At 33.6% G+C, this 12932-nt stretch overlaps 1 protein-coding gene across 3 annotated transcripts; it reads left to right on the top strand.

The window, feature by feature from the left end:
- The first annotated feature begins 363 nt into the window (after positions 1-363).
- LOC110883842 (exocyst complex component SEC6) lies at positions 364-12702 on the top strand. 3 transcript variants are annotated; one of them, XM_022131492.2, is made up of 26 exons: positions 364-538; positions 3228-3361; positions 3528-3566; positions 3655-3743; positions 3853-3943; positions 4027-4116; positions 4218-4297; positions 4810-4902; positions 5005-5031; positions 5445-5552; positions 5653-5788; positions 5865-5909; positions 5988-6043; positions 6210-6318; positions 6519-6659; positions 6762-6941; positions 8027-8110; positions 8213-8299; positions 8377-8421; positions 8510-8588; positions 9218-9287; positions 9732-9819; positions 9926-10015; positions 10900-11016; positions 11094-11156; positions 12433-12702. In XM_022131492.2, exons 2-26 carry the CDS (start codon positions 3233-3235, stop codon positions 12565-12567), a joined length of 2271 nt encoding a protein of 756 aa, XP_021987184.1. In that variant the 5' UTR covers positions 364-538; positions 3228-3232; the 3' UTR covers positions 12568-12702. The 3 variants fall into 3 exon arrangements, with proteins under 3 accessions (XP_021987184.1, XP_035834955.1, XP_035834956.1); XM_035979062.1 differs by having other exon boundaries at positions 412-538; positions 3222-3361; XM_035979063.1 differs by lacking the exon at positions 364-538 and adding an exon at positions 709-726.
- Positions 12703-12932: the final 230 nt, after the last annotated feature.

Genomic DNA, 12932 nt, shown 5'->3' with positions numbered 1-12932 from the left:
CTAAAAATATCATCAAAATTCAACACATCATTTGACAATATGTAATATATAATATACTCCGTAATAATATTCAAAAGTTTCAAAACTTAATGTTACAAATATACTACATCGATAAAAAGACAATAAATGTTCAATTTCTTTTTGAGTTTCGTGTTTTGCAGTTGAGTTGTTTGGTTTTTACTAGAAAAAAGTGACCCATTAATCAACCCACGTAAAATTCTGACTAACCAGGTTAAGTATGGATTTCTCGGATATTCTCTATTTCGGGTTTTAGTGGCTTCAAATTCGGGTCAGATTCCGGGTAAAAAATAAAAATAGATAGCTCTATATGTAAAGATTCTTTGAAAAGTAGACTTCTATTGAAAATCAAAAAAGAAAAAAAAAACCACAAAAATGAAACCGAGTTAACTCGATCAACTCGGTGAAAACTCAACAAAGTCCACAGCTATCAAGTTTTCTTCTTCTTCTTCTTCTTCTTCTTCTTCTTCTTCTCCAACACTCTGTCTTTAACCGTTCACATCTCTGCAATTTCAAAAAAGTAAGTTCTTCTTCAATCCGTTATCTTCTTTATCTTTAATCTACAATCATTTCAGATCCTGCTGCTATATACTCCACTAGTTCGCCCTCAATTTGACTCAAATCTAGGTTTCAACATCGATATATATATACACAATTGCACTACATATAAGATCTGATGAACTACAAATTTCACGAGTTCAGTGTGATGTATGTGCTGTGATCTAATTTTGCTGGCTAATTTGTAGTGATTTGTAATGAATTTTGGAGTTTATTTGTTGTTTACTTGATCGAGAAGTGTTTTTGGTGTTAATTGTTGTTATTTAAAGTGTTTTTATGGTTAAAATGAGTTGGTGAATTAGTAATGTTTTGTAATGTTTCACACCTTAGGGTTTATGAAGTGATTTATGATGAATTTGGGAGTTTATTTGTGATTTATGATGATCCAGAAGTGTTTTTGGAGTTTGTTGTTGTTGTTCAAAGTGTTTTTAGGCTTGTAATGAGTTAGGGGCTGTTTGGCAACATCTGAATGGTTAAGTGCTGAACCAGTACAAGGTCTGAACCATTACTGCTGAACTAGTAAGAGGTCTGAACCATTAAGAGCCTGTATAATGCTTAACCGTTCAGAGGCAAATGTCTGACCAATTCAGATTAGAGGTCTTAACCATTTAGACTCTGTATAATGCTTAACCATTCAGAGGCAAATGTCTGAACCATTCAGACATCTGCTCGTGAAATAAACAGTCTGAACCATTAAGTGCTGAACCAGTAAGAGGTCTGAACCATTAAGAGCCTCATTAAGAGGTAAACAAACAACCCCTTAGTGAATTAGTAATGTTTTGTAATGTATGACACCTTAGGGTTATGAAGTGATCAAGGTTTATGAAGTGATTAAAACAATTACGATGAATTTGGGAGTTTATTTGTTGTTTACTCGATTGAGAAGTGTTTTTGGTGTTTCGTTGTTATTGTTTAAAGTGTTTTTAGGTTTGGAATGAGTTGGTGAGTTATTTATATTCTGTAATGTTTGACACCTTAGGGTTTATGAAGTGATTTATGATGAATTTGGGAGTTTATATGTTGTTTACTCGATTGAGAAGTGTTTTTGGTGTTTATTGTTGTTTTAAAGTAATTTTAGGTTTGTAATGACTTAATGAATTAGTAATGTTTGACACCTTAATCCAGGGCCGTTCCAATGTTTTTGGAGGTCCTAAGCGAAATACAAAGTGAAGGCCTTTATATTTGTATAATTTCACCAAAAAAAAAGAACATGCATCTAAGAATATAAACTAAAATCACTGTAAGTCGTAACGGTCAGCGATTCGCTTGCAGCAGCCAGGTGGGAAATAACAATGATAATGGTGGCTCTAATTGAAGGATTTTATAATGAATAACTAATACGTCGATGTATGCAATTATGTATATTAGCTTAGCTGGAGTTTTTAATTAAAAAGTGAGCCGCTTTTTTTTAAATCGAAAACTGGTTTTATTTTGCAATTAATTTGTTAATTTGGGCCTTAACACACATACTATATGTAATAACTTACTAAAAATGGAGGCCCTTATTCTTTGGTGGCCCTAGGCCCGCGCCTAGGGTGGAAAGCCTAACGGGCCGGCCCTGCCTTAATCTGATGATTTGGAAATTGCATACGAATTGTAGTGACTTAAGGGTTATGAAGTGATTGGAAATGACCTTTGAGGTTTAGATGAGGAACAAAGTTTACGGTTCAAGCATTCATAACTGAGAATATACATTGTTTAAGAATAAGAGAGATAGGTGCTGACGTGGTGTATAAAAGTATAGTCTACTAAGTGCACTATACTAAAAGATAGGGATTTCGTTCATAATAAAAAGGCACAATGAAAGACCATGAAAGATAGGGATTTCGTTCTACTAAGCTGCAACGGAAGATGATAAATGTGAAATCTTGATACAACCTGAATCTAAGTTTACGATATCACATAGTGAAAAAACCAACATTCTGAACCCAAATTATCACCCAGGTATTTCAAACAAACTGATAAACTATAGTTATTAAAGGCGTTAGGCGCACTCGGGCGCATAGGCCTCGCCTGGGGCCGATGCGCAAAGCGCAAAAAAAGCGCGGGTCTGAGAAAAAAAAAGCGTACAACAAAAAAAAGTTAAAATGTTTTTATATAATAAAAATTAATACTATTCTTCAAATAAAATAAACTAAAGCTATTATATAACATTTAATATCATCTATTTAGTACCAAACGTTAGAAAATGCTAGTTTATTAGTGTAGAAAAGTAGTTTCGTTAGATAAAAGTAGAAATCCAGCTAGAATCTTGCCATAATTTAGAGAATTTGACCGAAAACTCTCAAGAATCTAGGAATCTCGCCGGAACCTGCACATGAACCATCACCTGAATAATTAAAGCGCAATTGCCTTGACTTAAGGCGCAATTGCCTTGCCTAGCTAGGAAATTGGGCCTAGGCGGAAGAGGCGATGGCTTTTAACAACTATGTGATAAAATCAAAAATTAAAGAAGTTGCACATTTAAAAATTTGTCTTTTGGTTCTGGGGTATGCATTTAGGTCATTTGTTAATTGTTAGTATCTTTCTTTTACATAATGAATGGCCTGTTTTGACCTGTTCGTTTTTCACCCCACTCATGAAAAATCCTGGATCTGCCACTGGTTAATTCAATCTGCACGTTGATTTTTTTTGAACGTTTATAATTTCAGGCAAGATGATGGTCGAAGATTTAGGAATTGAAGCTAAGGAATCTGCAGTTCGCGAGGTTGCGAAGCTCTTGCCTCTTCCTGAGCTTTTGCTATCCATTTCTTCAATCAAGGCAGATTACATTGCACGTCAACAGGTTATCTTGAACCCTCTCTTGTGTAAATTTACGACCTTTACACTTGTTAATTTAAGTTGGAGCAAAAGTCAGCATCAAATTACGACCTTGAGTGCTTTTGTGTTAATGTTTCGTTGGCGATGAAGAGAAATAGCTTTCACTTAACCTTTTTATTACGTTATTTCAGGCAAATGATGCACAACTTAGCACCATGGTGGCCGAACAGGTAAATCTTGTTTCTGCAGAAAGAATAAACTTTAGTTCTATTGCCATTTATGAATTTGATTAATTAGATTTATGCATTTTGTTTACAGGTTGAACAAGCACAAGCTGGCCTAAAAGCACTTGCTTCATCTGAGAAGACAGTAAATCATCTCCGTGAGAACTTTGTTAGTATCGAGAGGTACATTTGATGACACATGAAATCACTTTTAACTTTTTATATGTCTTTTGATTCAAATAGGATATATGCAGTTGACGTTTAGACTAAGCATAGTGCTTTACTTAATCAGGTTATGTCAAGAATGCCAAACGTTAATTGAAAATCATGACCAGATTAAGCTTCTTAGCAATGCGCGGAATAACTTAAACACCACATTGAAGGTACACATCTAAAATGGCTAATCATGGAGCGCTTTCTTTTTTTATTTCTTTAACAATAAAAATAAAATTAATGTCACTATTAGGATGTAGAAGGGATGATGTCAATTTCTGTTGAAGCTGCTGCAGCGCATGATTCTTTAAGTGACGATAAAGAGCTCATCAACACATATGAGGTAGGAATGCACTGTTACACAGCGTTAGAAGTTAATCTTATATTTGAAACATGATGTCTTGATTATTTATTAGTTTTTTTTTTCTTTTTTATTATTTTTAGAGGTTAACAGCTCTTGATGGAAAGAGGAGGTTTGCATTAGCGGCTGCCGGATCTCATAAAGAGGAGGTTGGCAGACTAAGGTCAGAACCAAATTCACTGATTTTTAATGTTTATAGAGTAAATTGTCATTTTCGTCCCTGAGGTTTGGCCAGTTTTGCGACTTTCTTCCCAAGGTTTATTTTTCCGCATCTGGATCCAAAAGGTTCGAAGTCTTGCCTCTTTCATCCAACTCATTAACTCCATCCATTTTTCTCCGTTAAGTCAGGGGTATTTCCGTCTTTTTGTTAACTTAAAGGGCAATTCGGTCTTTTTACATAAAGTGAAAATGACCGAATTGCCCTTTAAGTTAGCAAAAAAGACAGATATACCCCTGACTTAACAGAGAACAATGGATGGAGTTAACGAGCCAAATGAAAATGGCAAGATTTCAAACCTTTTGGATCCAGATGCGGAAAAACAAACCTTTGGACCAAAGTCGCAAAACTGGCCAAACCTCATGGATAAAAATGTCATTTTACTCTTAATTTTTATATATTTGATGATTTTCAAAAAGGCTATGTGATTGACATCTTTACCGTGAAAATCATTACAGAGAATATTTTGAAGAAGTAGATCGGACATGGGAGACATTCGAGCAGACGTTATGGTCACATATTTCCAACTTCTTTGACCTTGCTAAAGAAAGGTTACCATGCTATCAGATTTTATAATCTCTAAATTGAAAGTTTTAAATGCGTTTGTTCTTTTGATATGTTTTTCGATTGTAACTGTTGTGTCTTAATTGCAGCCCGCAAACACTCGTACGTGCTTTAAGGTGTGTTTATTATTATTATTCAACAATCTTGATGTTATTTCGATACAGTTTATTGACTCTTCTAGAAATCTGTTTTGTCTGAAACATAGTTGTCAATAGTGAATAGCGGACGATAGCGACAAGCTACCTATACGCTACGTAGCGATAGCGATCAAATAGCGGGCGCTATTTCATGTTTAGCGATACACTAGAAGAAATTTTCAGAAAAAAATTGTATGTATATTTTACCAAAAAAAATATAAAAAGCTAAAAATTTTACAAAAATCACGCTATTTACCGCTATTTGTCGCTACCAGCTATATAGCGAGACACATGAGCGCTACGCTACGCTATTCGCTATAGCGGGCGCTATACTCGCTATTAATAACTATGGTCTGAAACCAATGTACCTGATATTTCCACTATACTTGTAGGGTTGTTGAAATGCAAGAAATTCTCGATGAGCAAATCGCTGAAGAAGCTGCTGAGGCTGAAGGTGGTGGTGCAATGGCATCAATAGCAAATCCTAACAGAGCTGGCAAGTACGTATGATCGTTATCAAATTAAATTCACCCATTAATTAACATGATTATATATTTATACTTTTTCTTAAATGTTATTTCGTTCGACCCTTAAATGCAGAAAATCTACCTCTGCAAATGCATCTTCTAAAAACTCAGCAGTGCAAAAGGCAAAACAGGGAAAAGGCTACAAAGATAAATGTTATGAGCAAATAACAAAAGCTGTTGAAAAAAGATTTAGCAAACTTTTATCCGAAGTACTTATTCAACCTATTTATGCAATCATGTTTCGTATATTTTTACCATATAATTATAACAATATTCTTGCGACAGAATGTTTTTGAAAACCTTAAAGGCGCAATAGAGGAGGCTAAAAAGGTATGTCATCGGTTTAGCTCTTGTTAAAAATGAGGTTAAAAGTTGCCAGCTGAGTATTTATTCGTAAATTATTCACAGATTGGGGAAGAGCTCGGAGATATATATGATTATGTGGCTCCTTGTTTTCCTCCAAGGTTACTTTTTTTTCTTTTTATATATATATATATATATATATATATATATATATATATATATCTTTATGTTATTTGATTTCAATCTTTCAGTTATTTTTGGTTGCACTATGATTTTTTGCTTGAGCAGATTTTAGCTATTTTCTAATTCGAATTATTTTTCTTGTAGATATGAAATATTCCAGCTCATGGTAAATCTGTACACAGAGAGATTTATTCAGTGGCTAAGACTGCTGAGTGATCGCGCTAATGATATTACAAATATCGAAATCTTAAAGGTAATTTTGGCTTTTTTTTATGTAATTCTATATTATCATTTCATGCTTAATCTGACTTTATTATTATTATTATTATTATTATTATTATTATTATTATTATTATTATTATTATTATTATTATTATTATTATTATTATTATTATTGTTATTGTTGTTGTTGTTGTTGTTGTTATTTATTATTATTAATAATAATAAAATCAGGTAACTGGGTGGGTGGTTGAGTACCAAGAAAACCTTATTGCACTTGGAGTTGATGAATCATTAGCTCAAGTTGTTTCAGAAAGTGGTGCAATGGATCCCCTAATGGATTCGTATGTTGAGAGAATGCAAGCAACAACAAGGGTAAACTTGTAAATATGTTATCAGAAAAGAACGATATCATGATAGTGTTATGTTACTGATACTTGTTTTTTTTTTGGATTTTTTTGTTTTAATTGTTTTCAGAAATGGTATATGAATATTCTCGAGGCTGATAAAGTACAACAACCAAAGTCAACAGACGACGGGAAGCTTTATACCCCAGCTGCTGTTGACTTATTTAGAATCCTTGGAGAACAAGTGCAAATCGTTAGAGAAAATAGTACAGAAGTCATGTTATACAGAATTGCATTGTCCATCATTCAGGTATATACAAAATCAAAACTATTTTTTTTTTCAAAAATAATATGTTGTACTATTTAATCAGAAACCAGAAGTAAGTTTATATGAAACTAGTGGGCTATCACCCGCGCTCCATAGCGGCCAGTGGGTTTGAAATGTAGATATAAATAAGCAAATTGTGAGGGTTAAGGTTGTTTGATGCTTTAGTTAAGGGGCTAAACATGTCATTATTAAATTGAAGGGGCTAAACATGTCATTATTAAACTTGAGGGGCTAAAGTTGTTTATTATTAAAGTTGAGCGGCTAAAGTTGTTTTGATCAAGGGGCTAAACATGTCATTATTAAAGTTGAGGGGCTAAAGTTGTTTATTATTAAAGTTGAGGGGCTAAAGTTGTTTGATGTAGTTAAGGTGTAACGTGTAACGGCCCAAGTAAACCTTGCCAAGATATTGTCCGCTTTGCCCCCGATGGGTTGCCCATCGGGGAACTCACGGTTTTGTTTTTACCCGACGAGTTGCTCGCCCAGGCAAAATGCGTCTTGGTAGAGAAGGTTTCCACCCCCTTATAAGGAAGGCGTTGTTCTCCTCCTCAACCGATGTGGGACTTACATCTCCACCCCCCTTAGGGAGCCCCGGCCCCTGGCTCGGATACCATAATTGTAACAGCCCAAGTAAACCGTGCCAAGATATTGTCCACTTTGCCCCCGATGGGTTGCCCATCGGGAACTCACAGTTTTGTTTTTACCCGACGAGTTGCTCGCCCAGGCAAAATGCGTCTTGGTAGAGAAGGTTTCCACCCCCCTTACAAGGAAGGCTTCGTTCTCCTCCTCAACCGATGTGGGGCTTACATAAGGGGCTAAACATGTCAATATTAAAGTTGAGGGGTTAAACATGTCATTATTAAAGTTGAGGGGTAAAGTTGTTTGATGTTGACAAAATAGCATATTTATAGTATATATAATGGTGTCTTGACAAACGTATTATATAAAATGACTTGCAATAGAACAAATATAAAAAAAAGTAAGTTTTGATAGTGGTATCTCCAGAAAATAAGTTGACTTATTTATTATAAATTAAATCTGAATACAACTTATTTAATAATTTATTTTAGGTAATGATTGATTTCCAAGAGGCTGAAAAAAAGAGACTGGAAGAACCTGCTTCTGAGATTGGTTTAGAACCAATATGTGCCATGGTTAGCAGCTTTCTATGTTTATTTATAACATACATAACTTGCTTTAACTTACCGTAAAATCAAACAGACGTTTAAATCCACTATAATTTTTCATTATGACAGATAAACAATAATTTGCGTTGTTATGATCTTGCTATGGAGCTAGCTTCTAGCACTCTTGAAGCCCTTACAGAAAATTATGCGGAGCAGGTTATATTTTACGTGAAAAGTCAAAGGATTATCGTTTCTGATTATGGTCAAACTTACAGCTTTGACTTTTGCAACAGGTTAATTTTGAAGACACCTGTAAAGGCTTTCTGGAGGTTGCAAAGGTATATATATTATCACACTATTATGTATTTATGTTAGCCTTGTGCAGAATTTTAATATATTAATCTTTTCTAATTCTAATTGATTTAGGAAGCTGTAATTCAAACCGTCAATGTCATATTTGATGATCCAGGAGTGCAGGAATTACTGGTCAAACTTTATCATAAAGGTAATTTTTTTATTATACTAGTTTTTTTTACGTCGCGCGTTGCGGCGAAACCGAGTAAATGATAATGTTAAACAAACGTGATTTGAAAATAAAGAATGTTGTTTATAAAGCCAAACCATTAGAACGATTTAGTTTATTATCGTACCGTTTTATGATACCAAATAAATATTTTATTTTGAGTACAACTTCGCTTTTAACAAAACTTATAACAGAGTGTCAGAGAAAAAATTAAGTACAACTACGTACTTAAGTTTTTAGAAAAAAGTTATAAACGTAAATTTATTAAAGAAGTATCAAAGTAATTGATAAATTAATATATGTTCTAAAAAAGAAAAAAACAATTATTAAAAATGGTAAAGGAAATATATGTTTTTAAAAAAGGAAAAAAATAAAAAATATATCATTAAAAGTAAATATAATAATAAACTATTATAATATATTAAATAATAAATAATAAAAAAGCTATATATTATTATAAAAATAAAGTTACTATTCATCATCACTCGTCAACAATATATATATATATATATATATATATATATATATATAAAATTGTTATCAGTTATCACTTTACTTTTTGATTTTCTCTTTTTTTTTATGGAATTATGAATATTTTTAATTGTGTGAAGAATGGAGTGAAGGACAGGTTACTGAATACCTAGTGGCAACATTTGGTGATTATTTTACGGATGTGAAGATGTAAGTTTTCAAGTTTTAACATTCATAAAAAAGAAAAGAGTAAAATGTCATTTTCATCCGACTCGTTAACTCCATCCATATTTTCCGTTAAATGAGGGGCATTTCCGTCTTTTTAGACGGTTTTTATTAAAATAAGAAACACTCTTAAGAAATAAACATCCACCTCTGTTGACTTTCTCCCCACCCAAACCCTTTAACCGTCACAAAAAAATGTCTAAAAAGACGAAAATACCCATGACTTAACGTTAAAAAATGGATGGAGTTAACGAGTTAGATGAAAATGGCAAGATTTCGAACCTTTTGGATCCAGATGCCTAAAAACAAACCTTTGGACGAAAGTCGCAAAAGTAGCCAAACCTCAAGGACGAAAATGACATTTTACTCAAAATAAAACAATAACTTTATATTTTTGTTGGTCATGTGTTTTCTGTTGATGATCCTCAGGTATATTGAAGAAAGATCATTTAGGCGATTTGTTGAATCCTGTCTCGAACAAACGGTCATTGTTTACATTGACCATCTTATGTCTCAGGTTTCTAAAGAAATATTTTTGCATCGAAACACACTTGTGCAAACTATTTTAAAGCTTATTTTCTTCAGGATGTAAATAAAAATGTCAAAATTACTTTTTATTGTAGAAAAATTACATCAAGGAGGAAACAATTGAACGGATGAGACTTGATGAAGAGGTTCTTATGGATTTCTTCAGGGAATACATAAGTGTTAACGTAAGTTAGGTAGAGGTGGAAATTTCGACCTCTTTTTTCAAACGCGCACAACCTTCTAAATCTTATTTTTTAGAGATTTAAATTATTATTATTCTAATCATAATTAGCACATTCATTATTATTATTATTATTATTATTATTATTATTTTATTAATATAACAAAAGAGGGTGTCTTAGGCTCTTAGGAATAGTACCTAAGATACCACCTCTATTTTTATTGTTTTTCTTTGTCATATTTACAATAATGCCAGCCATGTTTTTTTGTGTGTATTCAATCCTTCAACTTTTAATATTGCCACTTACACCCCCTCAACTTTCTAAAAACTTTGTAAAATTCATTTTGACCCCCCCCCCCCCTCGAGTTTTACGTGCTTATTTTTATGTACGTGGGTCAAATATAAAACGTTTTCATGCTTATTTTTATGTACGCTTTTTGTTGGTCTACGTTTTATTCAAAGCGAGTCGGGTCAAATATAATATGTTTTAACTAGGCGGTATAAATTCGAGTTACTTTACGTTTCGACTCCGTTGCAACATGTGGTACCATGCTTTTACTTAAAAAACACTATTTTCTTATGTGCTGATTTCTAAGTTGGTCTACGTTTCGACGTAAATTTTCTCGGTAATGAGTCGGTCATATATAATACGTTTTCATGCATATTTTCATGTGCGTTTTCAGTTGGTCTACGTTTTGACTTAAATTTTGTTTGAAAATGAGTCGGTTCAAATATTTGACGGTATAAGTTCGAGTTACTTTAAGTTTTGACGCTGCCACAACGCGTGGCGGGGCAAAATACTAGTTACTTATAAATTATAAAAAATCGAACATAAAAGTGTTTGATTCTGAATCTCAAAAGTCAAAACTTATGATTTGGTGCATGCAGAAAGTTGAAAACAGACTGAGGATACTGATTGATTTGAGAGAGCTTGCATCGGCCGAGAGCCCCGATACTTTCACTCTTGTTTACACAAACATTCTCGAACATCAACCTGATTGCCCAGTAAGTATTGTTTAATTTGCTTATTTATCTGCGGATTTTAGCAGCTAATCTATAAGCAATTTTCACGATGTTTGCAGCCTATTGTTGTTGAGAAACTTGTTGGACTGCGTGAAGGAATACCGCGTAAAGATGCAAAGGAGGTATGTATCTTACCGATTTAGAGGTGGCGAAATGGGCGGGTGCCAGCCTGTGTTACAGGTTAAAATGGGTAATTTAATTACAGGTTGAAAATTTTGTTCAAAAGTATGATTTTCTTATTAATAGTTGAGTAAATTACTTTTTGAGTCCCTGTGTTTTAGTGGTTTTAACCACTTGAGTCCAAAATCAAAAAGTTTAACGCCCTGAGTCCCTAGCCATTTATTTTATAACGTTTTGAGTCCAATTTTGTTCATTTTATAACGATTCGAGTCCAAAAAATTGGACTCAAAAGGTTAAAATTTGGACCCAAAAGGACTCAAATGGTTAATGAAAATGCTTATAGGGACTCGGGTCGTTAAACTTTTTGCTTTTGGACTCAACTAGTTAAAACCACTAAAACACAGGGACTCAAAAAGTAATTTACCCCAATCTAATTTTGTTGATAAAATTGAATTAGGAGGTTTATGCGTTAAAGTTACTCTTTGGGCTACTTTTGGCTTAAATCTTATATAATTTTACCCGTTTGAAGATAATTTATAAACCTGAATCGACGCATACACAAGTAAACACGTGAATACACTTCATAGTTCATACTCACTCCAAGTTTGTACTCGACGAGTAGATTTTGGTTGGCATATAACGGGTTCAAACTTCATGTTTTGTATAAGTAGCACCGGAACGGGTATGAGATCAGGGTACGGGGACGATACGGGAACGAGGAACGGCACAACACAAAATTTCAAGATACGGGTACGGCATTAAAAAATATAAAAAAATAAAAATATATTAAACAAATTCCAAAAATACTACATCTTCCAAAGCTAATTAATTATCAATAATCAAATCATTTTCAAATTCCGGTTCATCTAGTTAGAGATCGGCAATCGATAGAGAATTAGAGATGATGAGACTTGAGAGTTTAGAGATTAGAGAAGCCGAATATGATAGGTTTATTTATTTAATGGCCGGTTGTGGAATTTGAAAGGTTAAAACCCTAAAATTAAATGGAAACGGGCTGGATACTTCTACCAGATACGTCCCCGACATTGGAAACGTCTAGGAAACGTCCCCGACGAGTACCCATGGTGTTTCCGTCCCCGACAAGTACCTGATACGGGTACGACCACATAAATGGAGTCCCCGTGCTACGTGTCAAGTTTAATACTATTTGGTGTTGTTAACCTGATATAAATTGTCTTAGTTCTGTGCGTTATATTTGTTGAACTTAAATTGTGTCCTAACGCTTAAAGAACACTTTTATTCTCGTCCCAAAACTAGGTTGTACAAGAATGCAAAGAAATATACGAGAATTCTCTCATCGATGGAAACCCACCGAAGGCAGGTTTTGTCTTCTCCAAATTGAAGTCGCTCAACACATCAAAAATCACTAATATTTTGCGAAAGCTGCATTAACTCTGTTAATTGTCTGCGATTTCCTGTATGTATTCATGCCTAAATTTCCTTTCCCTGTAAAACTATTACCGCCTGTATGTGTTGCGTTTCGTAATTAGTTGAGATTATATTATATAAAATCTATGTTTACCAGAATTTTGCAGCACCATAAGTGTGTATGTATATCTATATAAATTGAAGATTTCTATCGGATAATATATAGTATGCAAGGGTGTTTAAAAACAGTTGAAAGCGTCTCAAAGAATCAGAATAGGAATCGTGTTTTTTGTTATTGATCATAATAAAAGAATACTATCAAATATATAAGAAAGCCAGTTAGACTTTGGTACCTAGACAATATGAACTTTAATTATCTAAACCGACAT

Source organism: Helianthus annuus, chromosome 10 (genome assembly GCF_002127325.2).
Source record: "Helianthus annuus cultivar XRQ/B chromosome 10, HanXRQr2.0-SUNRISE, whole genome shotgun sequence".
In the NCBI taxonomy this organism is placed as follows: domain Eukaryota; kingdom Viridiplantae; phylum Streptophyta; class Magnoliopsida; order Asterales; family Asteraceae; genus Helianthus; species Helianthus annuus.
The sequence above is the reverse complement of the archived record's forward strand: the minus strand, read 5'-3'. Positions and strand labels throughout refer to the sequence as shown.

What these genes read in the sequence shown, in the direction of transcription:
- LOC110883842 (XM_022131492.2), top strand. Translation starts at nt 3,233, where the DNA reads ATGATGGTCGAAGATTTAGGAATTGAAGCTAAGGAATCTGCAGTTCGC. An exon ending in AGCTCATCAACACATATGAG is followed by an intron (nt 4,117 to 4,217) that starts GTAGGAATGCAC and finishes TATTATTTTTAG; the next exon opens with AGGTTAACAGCTCTTGATGG. An exon ending in TTAGCAAACTTTTATCCGAA is followed by an intron (nt 5,789 to 5,864) that starts GTACTTATTCAA and finishes TTCTTGCGACAG; the next exon opens with AATGTTTTTGAAAACCTTAA.